The sequence below is a fragment of the Uloborus diversus genome, chromosome 8 (assembly GCF_026930045.1).
Source record: "Uloborus diversus isolate 005 chromosome 8, Udiv.v.3.1, whole genome shotgun sequence".
In the NCBI taxonomy this organism is placed as follows: domain Eukaryota; kingdom Metazoa; phylum Arthropoda; class Arachnida; order Araneae; family Uloboridae; genus Uloborus; species Uloborus diversus.
The window spans coordinates 101,299,133-101,313,139 of NC_072738.1; the positions used below are offsets into that span (position 1 = coordinate 101,299,133).

Consider the following 14,007-nt stretch of genomic DNA (forward strand, 5'->3'; position numbering starts at 1 on the left):
ATTGAAGAGAAGTGTTTTTATTTTTAAAATTTTTTACAATTTGTTATCGCAGGCTGCTTGACCCGTTATGGCTTAGATGGCATCACGTGTTCATCATTTAACAGCACGGTTAAAATACAAAATAATTTGAAGTGCTTTTTTAAGCGCAACTTTTCGAATGTAGTAAAAATGAGATAGGGTATTTGTTTTTTTGCAAAAAGAAGAAAAATATATATTCAAATTGAGGTAGTAATTTTTTTATTTGTTCAAAGAGTCAAAAACTCATTGGAAGAATCAATATTTCAATATACGATTTATAATAGTTTTCTGAACAAAAAACAATTCCATTGTAGTCTGAAATCTTAAACCTGATACTTATATTTTAGCTAACATTATGCTTTAATTTTCTTACCGGAGCCAAAGCTTTATAAAAGAAACAAAAAACCTTACCGTTGAGAATTAATTTAGCTTCATGTTGAATCAAGTTTTCATAACAGCAAGGAGCGTTCCCATCTCATTTATTCTATTCCCTCAAATTTGTTATTCATTGTTCTTGTAATATCCGATATTCTTCTAATTTTTTGATGCAGATTGTCCGGACGTGGGCCCGAACACGCATTCTCCTGATTACCAGTCGAACGCTCTGCCGATCAAGCTATTCAGCTCTGTCGGGCACAGTGCAAGTTAAAAATATAAATATAACCGAAAACCTCATTCTGGTTCTTTAAAAGAAGTTTTTTTGCCCGAAAAAAAACAATTTTTAGACCATGAGTTTATTTTTCGTCAGTAGCCCGCACGATTAGCTTTAAAATAAGGTGTATATCAAAGAAATCGATCAAGAATTGAGGAAAATCTCGAGAAGAAAACCAAAAACCGGCTACAGAAATAATATATAAGGATAAATAAACAAAAAGCCAAATGACTTTTAAGGGTCAACACAATGCAAAAATAATAAAAAAACGACATTTAATAATTTTAATCATGAATTTATTCGAAAGTATTTGAGTGTACGATGACTTTTGTGGCGTATTATTTCTCTGTCTCTTCGTTTTTTGACCCATTTCAAAAAGAAGATCCGTCAATATTTTGAAAAAACTACAAGGTTTTATTTAGAATGACATAGGAATGAAATGAAAAAATATTGACTTCATATTCGAATTCAGTTTTGCGTTATTTTGGTTTTACTAAAAAATTTCAAAGTGTACGAACACTTTTGGGAGCCACTTATATCAATGAACTAAATTTATACATTTACGAGAAAAATATTTTTGTCCTCACTTACACACAACATAAACCGAAATCCTTACAATCATGTCTGTAAATGTTGTTTCATCATTGCAACACCTTAAATGCAGGAAAGTAAACATTTCCGGTACGCAAGTTAAGTTCTTGTACTTCGCGCTCGGATGAAATAATAATTTACATGGAGCGTTTTTTTTATTTCAAAAGAGAATTTGCAACTCCAGAGCTCGAATACGCTACCTTGTGGTGATTAACAATACTACCGAAAAAGGGAAAACATTCCATTCCACGTGTTTTCTTAGGGGTAAATTACAGGCTTCATACAGTTTATGGCGTAATGTAATTTCAGAAGAATAAATAAAGCTTCCCACAAACACGATGAAAAATTAATGTCATTCACTAAGTGTCAAAGCAAGTTATAAGTTACAGCATTTGTTTGTTTTACCTTTTTATCCGCCATTATACAGTGGCTGCAGCGCACCCTATAATTTATTGGAGTTGCGAATTATATTCTGGAATTTTTGATTTGAAATAGAACGATAAAATGAGTTAAATATATTGATTCATAAATGCTTAATCAACACTTTTGTAAATATTTATAGAAAGCAGCAACTGCGATGCGCAAGATTCCCTTATTGTAACATGTAAATCTGAATAATAATTATTGTACTAATTAACCACTCAAAAACAATTATCGCTGCAATTTAAATTCAACGTCTGCTGTGCTTTATATTTATTATTTACCAATTTATTATCGTCAGAAAGGTGTTATATTTCTTTGCGATACTTATTACGCAATTTTAGAGTTTGGATGCGCCACCTTGTGGTTATTAAAAAAAATATCCAAACAAGTTAAAACAGTGAAATTTGGCACGGAAAAAGTAGATCTCTAATTAGACTGGAGTAAGTGGTTGGACCTTTGTTTGACCTCTCTTAGCAGCCATTGACCAGAGACTGTAGCTCCTCCTATAGTTTATTTCAATAGCGAATTCAATTATGGTTGAGCTATTTATTTTGTTTTCTTTTTTTTGTAATGGTAACGAAAAAAGAAATTAGACAGAATAATACTTGTAGAACTGTTTTAACGGAAGGTGAATGCTGTTTTTTTTTTTTCGAGCCCAGTTGTTGGCGGAGAATATTATTTTTTTTATTTTGCGCTAATGCGTAATTAAGAGTATTTTTTTAAATAAAAATTGCAAAGTGGTTTTATTTACTTAACCGCAAAAATTCATTTACTTCAAAACTCCAGAGTGCAATGGATGAAATAATAACTATTAACGAACAATTATTACTTTACGGAGTTCGAAATGATTAAACGTCAGTAAAATGATCCATGTTCTTGCAAAACAGATAAATCATTTGAGTCCTAATGGCATTTGTAAATTGATATTGGCCATTTAAAGAAAGTGATTTTTATCTATGCTAATGTGACAAATCACTTCCAAAGTGTTTGATTTATTGCTCCCAACCGCAGTCAACCTTAACGTCTTTCACATTTAAATACACTGAATGCATAAGGAAATAGAGTACGAGGCAAAGGGGAAGAAGAAACCCCCCCCCCCCATAACCTATTAATAATAGAGCAGTTTCCATTCAGGAGAGATATCACCCAAATGGTCATTCGTATTTGCACATTTGGAATGGCCGGCAAAAAACCACCTGAACCACTGCAGGGGTCTTCCATGTAAATCGAATCATCACACCGTTGTGCTTGCCTACGATTCTTTTTGCAGGGGAAGCCGTTCAGAGGGATCCAGAGAAGGTATATAATCCAATTCCATTTCTGAAATGAAATTACGGGTTTCGGCTAAGTGATATACAAATCCAAATGTACGGGGACTGGAACTGACCACAGGGTTCCATGAATAATTCAGAGCGAGGGGTCAACCGTTTTTGCCTTCTCAGTTCATTTTTGGAGTTAAGTTTGAAATAAAAAATATTGTTGCTCGGGTGCTTTATTTATGTATTGCAGCTGTGCCTATTTGCATTTGATGGATGAGAGTTTTTACGGTTGAATTTCTAAATTGTTTTAGTTTTTTCTTTTTCAGAATGACTCTTTTGCATTTGAAATTATTGCGAAAACATAAGTGAACTTGTCAGGACAATAATTTTCACAGTTCATTTTAGAGAAAGAGAAACTTTTATGGCTTATAAAAATTTCAAGAGATACTTTATTGCTATATCATCACTACAGAGATGACATTACGTTAATTTAGTTTAGTTACAAGTTTTGTATAACTAAATTGTACAGTAAAAAATGTTCTGTTCGAAAAAACAGTAGTAACAATATTCATATCGTTGAGAAAATGGAGTCGAAACCTGACGTCACGTGTATGCTTAAAACTTTTTTCGTCGGAATTATTATTAACATTTTCAAATCGAATTTGAATTTAAAATGTAATTATTCCACACACATTTTTTTTAAATTATGACACACTTCTATGCAACTCACTTAAAAAATAATTTGTAAGCATATTATAAGAATTTTTTGAAAGAAGAAGTTAAGAGCAAACGGTTACTCGTAAAGATGAAGCGCAATATACGAAAGGTAAATAAGCGAAGAATGTTTAATGTAGTGATATAAAAATTATTTAGCAATAATAAAAGACAAATTTTCAATAAGAATTGTAATAAATCCAAAATGAAATACAATAAAAAATCTTATCTTCACTACCAGAACAAAATACAGTGTGCTTAGTATTAAAATTAAAGTTGAAATCAAACCAAAGTACATCACTAAAAGCTTTAGCTTTTAGTTTATTAAAAATTTCCAGGAGGAAAAAAAGCTTAAATCATATGAGCTCTAAACTTAAGTAAGCATTTTGCTCATAAAATTAGCATCATTCATAAAAATTTCCCGAAACAGTCGCATAGTTTTATTTATTTGCACTCCCTGTAATTCTTAAACATTTTTTGGGGGGCGGAAGGGGGGGGGGAGTATCACGTATGATTTCTTTCGAAAAGAATCATTTATATTGCACGCATTTTTATCATACATACGTACATTGACTTCAAGAATCATGATTTTCTCACATTGCCTACACTTTAGTTTCCAAAAAACAAAGCCAATCCTAATCCCCTGGGATTACCTGACTGGCTTCTTTGCATTAAGTTTGAAATATTTTTCATGATAAACTAAATTATAAAGATTTATCTTAATAAACAACCTGTCACGTTTGAAACAACCTAATAAACACATACATAATCAGTTTCAGAGTGAATAAAGGTAAGGTGCATCGACTTATTACATCGATTTTTAATGAAAATGAAACCTAACCATTCAAAACTTACGCAAATGAACTTGTGAAAGCTACTCTGAAAAGATTCTAATAACTGTTCTTTTTAAACTTCGCTATGGAAAAGGAATAGAAAAAGCAAACAGAAGATTTTTTTTTGATCAAAAAACGAGTAAAAACTTCGATATGGAACAAATATATCATATCATGATCTGCAATGATCATATGAAGGGTAGAAAACAAGTATAAAGCTTGTCTCAGCGGAGAGAATGGAACGATAAGCTTCGCGGTAAGGAACCATAAAGCTGCACATAGAACAGTGCAAACAAATTTAATGAGATTTTATTCCATCTGATATTTTAAAAGCACGTTTAAACCGTTATAAAAGTACCAAATGAATTTATCTATTCGCAACTCCAGTAAACTATAGGGGGCGCTGCAGCCACTGTCTAATGGTGGATGAAAAAGGTAAAACAAGCTGATGCCGTAACTTATAGCTTGCTTTGATGCTTCGTGAATCACTAATTTTTTATCGTGTTTGTGGGAAACTTTCTTTTCTATTCTTCTGAAATTACATTACATCATAAACTGTCTGAAGCCTGTAATTTACCCCAAAGAAAACACGTGGAATGGAATGTTTTACCTTTTTCTTTAGTATTGTTAATCACCGCAAGGTAGCGTATTCGAGCTCTGGAGTTGCGAATAAATCTAAAAGTATTATTTAATCAGATGTAACAATAATATTTTTTTAACACCTGCTTTTCGAGTTTTTAATTGAGAGCTTGCGCTAAAACTGTTGCTACATTTGACCAGGGCCGAATTGCCCAATAGGCAAAGTAGGCAAAAGTAATTTGTTAAAAAGAAGTAATTTGTTAGTAAAATATTAGCATTCTTTCATTTTCCATTGACAAAATATTTTCTTGTAATTTAATGATGATTACTTTCACACATATTACGAAAATCAAATGTTTTCCAAAAATTTCGGGAAAACGTTTTTGTGTGTTTTTGAGTCAAGGAAATTTTGCTTCTTTAGCGGGGAGGGAGCGCCAGATTTCATATCTGCCTAGCGCCGGCATGGAGCTAAATTCGGTCCTGCATTTGACCACTCGGAAATCAATCCGTAGAGAACAGGCAGCCCAATCCTTGACAAAGAAACATGGCATAGAAATAAAATTGTTTTTTTTTTTTTTTCAAAAATATTTTTTCTGAAAGAGCATAGTCGAAGAAATGAGGTGACTTACGTTTTTCCTTAATTTTGACTTATTTTCTCTCTTAAAAAAATAATTTTAAAAATGTTCAGTCGCTGTTTTCATTTTTGCTGCTGACGTCATAAGTGAACAAGTCACTAAGGTTACCAGAATAAAGTTTCAGGACATCGCCAAACTTCGCCAAATGAATATTTTATGTAACTAACCTTTTTGCTCCGCTAATAATTGCCCGCAGTGAACAATCACCGAAAGTCGATATCTTGTCAGAAAAGACAACCACGCGCTCTGATTCAAGATGGTTTCCATCACTTGTGACGTCACACGATAAAAATTGCTTTAGGAATCTGACATTTAAAAAAAAATACTTAAAAATTTAATGTTGGGAAAGTAAAAGTATTTTCTGACCCAATATTATTATTATTATTTTGCTTTTTCTATCAATTTCAGTGACTAAAACTTTGGACTTTGGACTGAAGGAAACACCCCCATTGTGCTAAAACTAGGTATGGTGTGTTTTCACTTTACAGTTGACACGCATACATATCGTATGTGTATAATTTCCGTTTAAAAGTTTCAAACGTTTAAGAATGCACTCTACATTTAGTTATTTAGAAAGTCATTTTGTACTACTATTACTGTAATTCTTATGCATATCTGAGATGTAAGAATCAAATAAAAAATTCAAATAAATATTTATCCTATGCATTTATTAAAAACCTTTTTTCATGCATATCTGAGATGTAAGAATCAAATAAAAAATTCAAATAAATATTTATCCTATGCATTTATTAAAAACTTTTTTTCCCCTTTTTGTATCATTCTTTTAAATTTCCACATGTGTGTCAATTATTTCATATGATCTAACATGATTCAAATTCCTTAGGAATTTGTTTGTAATTCGCCGATTAAATATATTGTATTGTTTTACTTACAATCGTTATTTAGAAATTGCAGCATTAAATATTGAATGATCTTGAAACGAAAATGATGACTTTAGAGTGTTGCAGCAATTAAAATATTCCACTTAAAGAAGTTGTTGTTAACATAGTCATGCATTGTCTAAAAATGGGACGTTATTTCATACTGAATTAACAATTAAAGAATTTTTAGCTTGGTTAAATATTTGCTGTCGTATTCTAGTTACGTTTTTACCTGCATTTTCTATTGAAACATAGTACTGAATCATTATTGAATGCAAATCATAAAATATAAATCTCGTTCATAGACCCTGTTGAAAGGGTCTATCTCCCTGTTATAACTTTGCAACTGAAGTATATTTTTGAAACCAAATATTGATGCAAGTACGAATTTGGTTATACAGTAAAACCTGTGAAGTTGACCACGCTTGTAAGTTGACCGCTTTTTTCAGGCACGGAATTAGTCCTTATGATATAAATCAACCTCTGTAAGTTGACCACCTGTTTAAGTTGACCACAAAGTAGTGCACCGCAAGTGGTCAACTTACACAGGTTTCACTGTATTTTGAAAAATTCTATATTGATCAATCTAAAATTAGGGAAATACAGATTGTTTAATGAATTTTCCAAGGTTTCACCATCAAGATGCACAAATAGAACGTCATAGTTATTTCTAACCGCTCAAAGTAGAATCAAGTCATTTCTGAAACTTAAAAAAATAAATCTGAAATTTATTATTTATCATGTTGGAAATCAAAATTGTCAATCAGCCCTGTTTTTCAAATAACTTTTTTACCTTTAGGTTAAAAATAAAAAAATATATAATAACATTTAAAGCTGAACACGTATCACCAAAATTGCAGGCACGCACTCTAAAAACAACAATTTCAAAAATGACGAAAAAGTACTCATATTTAACATATCGCAGAGTTAAAATGGCTCCGACTAGGCGGTATTCAAATTTGAAACATTCAAATACTTATCAAATACTTGATTCAGCATGAGCTCATTTTTGATGCATTCGTGCTAATTTTTGAATATGTAATAATTTTAAAGTTGAGTATTAACCGACTTATGTACCCATTTTTGAGTATGAAATAATTCAGCAGACTATTTGAAAACATAGGTACTCATGTTTGAAACAAAAGGTTTCAAGAAAATTTGAAAGCATGAATGCGCTCATTTTTGAAAACTTCATCTTTCTCAGTACGTGTTTCGAGGCTGCGAAGATTTTTTTTCAATGCTAAAATAAGTGGAAAAACATCTGAAAACTGATTTTGTCGACTGCCTTTTCATCCGTAAACTGATTTCTTTGCATTGATCAAGGGGCTACTTCAACCCCAAAACACGTGTCTGGAAGTTTAGTGCCATTTGCGCATTTTAAACATGGCTTTAAAGATTTCAACTTTGTTTAATGTTGTATACATTTACGTGGTACATTTTGATTTTGAGACAAGTGGTTTCAAGATTTCAACTTTGTTTAATGTTATATACATTTACATGGTACATTTTGATTTTAAGACAAGTGGTTTTATTAAATAAGCACTTTTTGTGCGTAAATGTCACTGTGAAAGTCCAAAGTCAGGTAAATGTCGACATTATCCGGTGAATACCTACATTCACTCACCAAAGGCATCTGCGAAAAACGTAATATTTCTGGGGAATCATTCGTGAAAGCCAACAATCACCAATTTCGACCTTTCACGGTAACATACACATACTCGTATCTTCAGTGCTCATTAGAGTGGTTCAAAAGTACATGTAAAAAAAAGGTTTTCCTAGATAACAGGACACCCCCTAATATTTTTAGACTTGTGGATAGCAATATACTGAAAGAATTTTAGCTTCCTATTTCAACTGAAAGAGGGCGCTCATGCTGCTCAACCCCCTCCCCCAAACTTCATAAGTATAGGGAGGGGGGTTAAAAGATTACATTGAACTGATAAACAATGCTTCATACTATAATATACAAGATTAATATTCATATACATTGCAATAAAAAAATTATTTATAAACCAACAGCTGGGGAAATTAAATGTTTTTTAATTTGCAATATTTTCCATGCTACGGCTAATGTTAAATTGAGAGACCATTGAGCACCCTCTTAAAATTTGAGTAAGAAGCTAAAAATTTTACAGCATAATACTATTAGTAAGTCTAAAAAAATATATAGGGGGTGTCTTGGACTCTAGCTGAAAAAAGTTTTTTTGAACCACCCTAGTGCTCATCTTAAAAGAGGAGAAGCTCCATTAAAGAATCAAGGGACTCACTCCCACGGAACGTAGCTCAATGGATTCCAATGTTACAAAAACCATCCAAACCTCATATGCGAATAAAGCTTCAAATACTGCTATAAAAATTTCCATTTATGATTTTCCAGAAGCATCTATTGGCACCTTTCTGCGTGCCGAAGCTCCGGAGACCAAGGCCCCCAATGTGTTAAAACGACTGACAAAAATTCCTCCTGACAGAAAACCGTTCACTTCGTTTCTGGTATAGACTTATGCAAATCCATTTACAAAAGCTCCCCATGGCTTGTCAATACTTGTTTGAGTATGCAAAATTGATATTTTCTCCCTTTAAACTACCCAATATATTTCCCGCACCTATCGTTATGCGATATTTTTTATGCCTCCATGTATGTTTAGAGATTCAATAACTTATTGTGAAAAGGTTGTCCAAACGCAATCATTGGAGTACTGCTTTTTTAAAAGGATGAAAAGTTTATTTTTCTCGAATTTTCGTAGTTATGTTTGCGTCTGAATTGGGGGAATTTTCCTATAAGCAGACAATTTGTTTGACCTAGTGTGGGGTACATTTCTTTTGGCATTCACGGGTATTACGTTTCGATTTGCATTTCTGAAACATTTGGACAAATTCCCTTTTGGACTTTCATTACAGCAGACTTCGTTTGCATAAATAAAGTTTTCCTTCTTCGGAGAGTTGCCAATGCTTAGACTTTTTCCGATGTATTTCAAGACATTCGAACATAAACTTTATCTATGTTTTCATTTTCGTTTTTTTTTTCTTTGCAGAAATGAAAGAAAACATGAAATGGTAAATAATTCTAACAGATATCGAATCTGTTGTTTTGCAGCTCCATCACAATTTTTGAGCAACCGTAAATATAAATTGAAATTAAGTTATGCAAAATAAAAAAGTTATGACTATCCGAAGTCTGGAATATTTCACAATAGGAAACTTTTTTTTAACAAGATTGATGGTTAATTGTATTTTTTGAATTATTTTTAAACGTACGAAAGAAGTAGTTCAAATGTGCGGTTGGAAATCTCAACTTAATATCAGTTATTTTAATTACGAATAAACCATTATACTGTTCGGTGCTATTGTCAGTCAACTGTTGGTTTTTAGCTAACTGATTAGCGTAGTTGCAAAACCAAACGGAAGTGTTTTAAAAAATGGCAGTGGAGAAATATAAAAAGCGTTTTAAGGATTTATTTAACCTTGTCATTCCTATTTTAGTGCTTCTTCGGAGAACGTATAAGAAATCTGAGGGCTGAGTTTTTACCAGTATTTAGATGGGAACAAATATGTAGAAAAGAAATGGTATGAAAGTATAAACTCATTTATATCTTAGTACATATTTTTCAAAGGAGGTACCACTCCAAAATCAAGCTTAATTTAAGAACTTGGTTTGGTGTGTGGTAGACATAGATCTAAGTCTTCAATTAATGCTAAATCATTCTGGAATTCTTGAACTTGTTGCGCAATCACAGAGTATCGCTGCAGAATAGCTTCAACAGCAAAAACTAGCTAAATTCTCTTCCAACCTATGTTTCCCACAGTTCATCCATTCTCTCAAGATTTGGGGGGTCGCGAATGAGGGGGAGGGGAATTTATGTGCTGGCCTAAGTGTCGCCCAGGCGCCATCAAATAAAAGAGCTCTCCCTTCAGGCTGATTAGGCCTTCATTAGGTATAAAACTCTTGCAGCGGCGATGGGGGAGGGGGTAGGGTGCAGAGGCTGATTCAGTCGCTTTTTCTGTGTTGGTCATCGGCCGAAATTGGGCCGTAATCTCGTTTCGCTGACGGGGAAAAGGGTTACGAGGCTTTTCTTTTGTCTAGTGAGATAACATAAGAAAAACGCACTTGCTAGTGGATCGAACTGTGCTCTCTGCAAGCTGGCTCTTCTGGGTCTTGCTAATGTGTCAATACGTCTGTTCGACGGGTTCGTGGGCATAGTTCTCTAGATTGCACTTTTCCGACTCCTACTAAAGAGAAAGTTTCGAGCCTGCTTTATGTCTTCATTTGATGAAAGTTTGAATTTAGACTACATTTATCTGTGAAAAAGTTAGGGGTTTTAATATGTTATTTGTTTATTCTTTTTAATTGCACTGCATGGCAAAAAAAAAAAAAAAAAAAAAAAACCATTCAAAATGCTTCTGACATCATTCTTGATAATTCTTATGTAAAAGGACCTCCTGATTCTTAATATGCCCCCCGTGCCCCCAACCCACACTTTTTGGAGATAGCTCCCCCTTACTTTGTTTTCAGTTTTCATCAGTTCCATAGCCATTATTTTGATTTGGAGAGGAAGGAGGCATTATATTAACCGTGCATAGTCAGTAGTAGTGGGGTAGAGGGGGGAAAAGTTCAAAAGCACGAACATTTGTTGCAAGGAGAGACACTCAGAGGGGTATTTTCCACAACATATGTAAAAGGTCATCTAAAACAATCTTTCGTTTTCTATGGGTTTGTTTTACAATTTTTTTCACTTATTTTTTGGTGTCAAACTAGAATGTCGGACTCGCTTCTATGAGTCTCATGTCAGAAAAAATTGTCACGTTGTATTTTTTTAAAAAATCTTGAAAGCACCACATGTCGTATACGAATCAGTAAAGAACATTCCGGTAGAGTTAATATTTTTTTAAAGTTACATTCACAGATAAAATAAAATTAAAAATGAAATTAAGTATGTTTATAATATAGCATTAATGAAAATTTATGTTTCTGGGAATGCACTTCTTGATATAGTGATAAGCAAATTTTATAACAAATGACGTACATTTGCTTTAGAATTAGTATTGAACAAGCATACTCAACCTGTTACCAGGGTCTGATTACTAAATAAACCAACTAGGCCATAGCCAACTGTCCCCGCTTGGTAAGTTCCTCCAAATGGCTGAAATTGTTTTACCTAATGGTTGAAAACTGTGAGGTTTGACTACAAGGGGTTTGAAAAAGTGTTTGGCTAGTGGCACCTCAATGTCTTAATCGGGCACCGCCTGTTACCAATTACAGCACTCCAAATAAGTCTCTGTTATTCTTATGAAAGCGTGTAATCACTCATTTTTACGGCACAGTTTAAAAACATTTTTCACGTTGTTCTTGGAAAAGTTCTTCAGCTCTTCTAAAAAGGTGACTACCAAAAGAATCCTACCTTTGATGGACTTAGAAGACACCGGGCTGTCCCTGCTCCAAGGTGGATCTCCATGCGCAGTGAAATCCCTCAACTTGAGGTAACTGATGCTAAGCCGAATGATAGAGGCCTTGTCGAGTTGAGTTGTGATGGCCGCTGGCAGAGGTAGAAGCTTCGCTAACTCGTAGAACTCATAGTTCTCTTTGCCGCGACGACTTCGGGCAGCGTCACGTGACTTTTCTTTCCGCATTTCCAGAATGCTGAAAGGAAAAATAGTAAAAATTAGGCAACTGATACATTATTCGAGTAGTATGCAACTGATATTAAAATTGGCATTAAAAGAGAGTGTGACCATACGGTTGTACTCGCAACACTTACAAATAATTATTTTTTAAATACAGTGAAACCTGTGTAAGTTGACCACTTGCGGTGCACTACTTTAGAGCTCAACTTAGACAGGTGGTAAAGTTACAACGATGGTCAACTTTACAGGTTTCACCGTACAAAGCAAATTATTAAGTGAGTTGATACTTAATATTATGACATATATAATTCAACCAATACAAATGTAAAACAGTTAACAACCAATGTTTAAAATTCCATCAATAAAGCACAAATATTTTCGTAAAATTGTCACATCTGTGCAAATGAATGAACAAGAAGATACTATCATTTGTTTTTGGGCAGGACATGGTTTTGAATAACTTTCCGATGAAAGCCTACCTTGGATTTTAATTTTGCACACGTTTCACTCAAAACTAAAAGTCTACTTACATCCCTTTGCTGCTCATAGCCTCAAATTATGAAATAATTCATTAGATGAATTAATTATTGTGACTAGTAAAGATAATAGATCGTCTGGTTAGATGATAGGCGTAGAGAACGTTACAAGCGATAATACAGCATGTATCAACTATTGCAAGTGTTTTCATTTTTCAAAGATCAGTTGCCCACTGAAACACATTATAGAACAAAAAAGAAAATATTAGAAACACAAGACACGAAAACTAGTAAGTTTGCATCAATTTCTGATCTCAGTTTTGACTAAGTACCTTATCATAAAAATCTCGAATAAGACTGCAGAAACTCCGAAACATTATACTTAATAATCGGCATAAATTATTTATCTCACACACTTCGTTACTCAAGCCCATTTCAAACTGAAAATCTAGTCATAAATTTTTCCATACGAGAAATTTTGTTACCAATGCAAGAAAGCCAACTTGATGGAAAACAATCAGTATTGATTTTCGATACATTTGTGAAATAAAACCATATTTCTCGTGACATAATTTCAGCCACTCTGACGATTTATTTCTGAAAATTTTAGCTTTTTATCAAATGTTAAAGAGTGGATCTTCGCAAAACGGTTTTAAGCACTTATGTGAAGTTTCAAATTATTTAAAACCAGGAGAACAGAACGGGAAAGCACCGAAAAGGGAAATAAATTGAATTTTGCCATTTCCCCTGGATTTGTCTCTCTTTATGTTCAATTCCTTCTAACTGAAAAACTGACCATAAAAAAAATTTCAAAGCCGAGTGGCATTTTACAATTTGGCTGGCAACGGCAAAACCTCAGTCGGGGTTCTTTTGAACGGGTGGGTGACATCATGCAGCCTGTTGAAACCCATTCTTCCGACGACTGTCTTTGACTTGTCCCCCTCTCCTGTCGGTTCCCGAATCACAAAAGAACTCCTCGGGGAGTGACACATCCCCACCTATTTCGAATGCACCCCTGAAATTTCGTTTGGGATTGAGTATCAAATAGGAGGCTGGGTGGGAGAAAGGTACTGGACTTAAGATTTTTTCGCCACTCTTTCTCTCTGCTATGCCAAGTGTTGTGCTGGTAATGTGTTGCGCCACGTGGGACCATCAGGCTATGGTTGGGATGAAATTGGTTGACCATAAAGTTTTATGGCCAAGATTTGCTTTAGGTGTCGGAAAAGTGTTGTGAAATACTTGAGGAATTACGTTACGAGCTTTGCTCTTTTTATTTAATAAAAAACTTTTGTCTTGTTTTAGATGTCTTTCCTCGAATAATTTGAGA

The 14,007-nt window shown here is 33.7% G+C and overlaps 1 protein-coding gene across 1 annotated transcript in view; it reads right to left on the bottom strand.

Annotated features, from left to right (window-relative positions):
* Positions 1–12,751, bottom strand: part of LOC129228514 (protein trachealess-like) — a 151,666-nt gene extending 138,915 nt beyond the window's left edge. The window contains exons 1-2 of the mRNA XM_054863193.1: positions 12,735–12,751; positions 11,982–12,220 (exon numbers count right to left, since the gene is read on the bottom strand). Coding sequence (XP_054719168.1) covers positions 11,982–12,220; positions 12,735–12,751 — 256 coding nt within the window. The remainder of the gene's footprint in view (positions 1–11,981; positions 12,221–12,734) is intronic.
* Between the last annotated feature and the right edge of the window lie 1,256 nt (positions 12,752–14,007).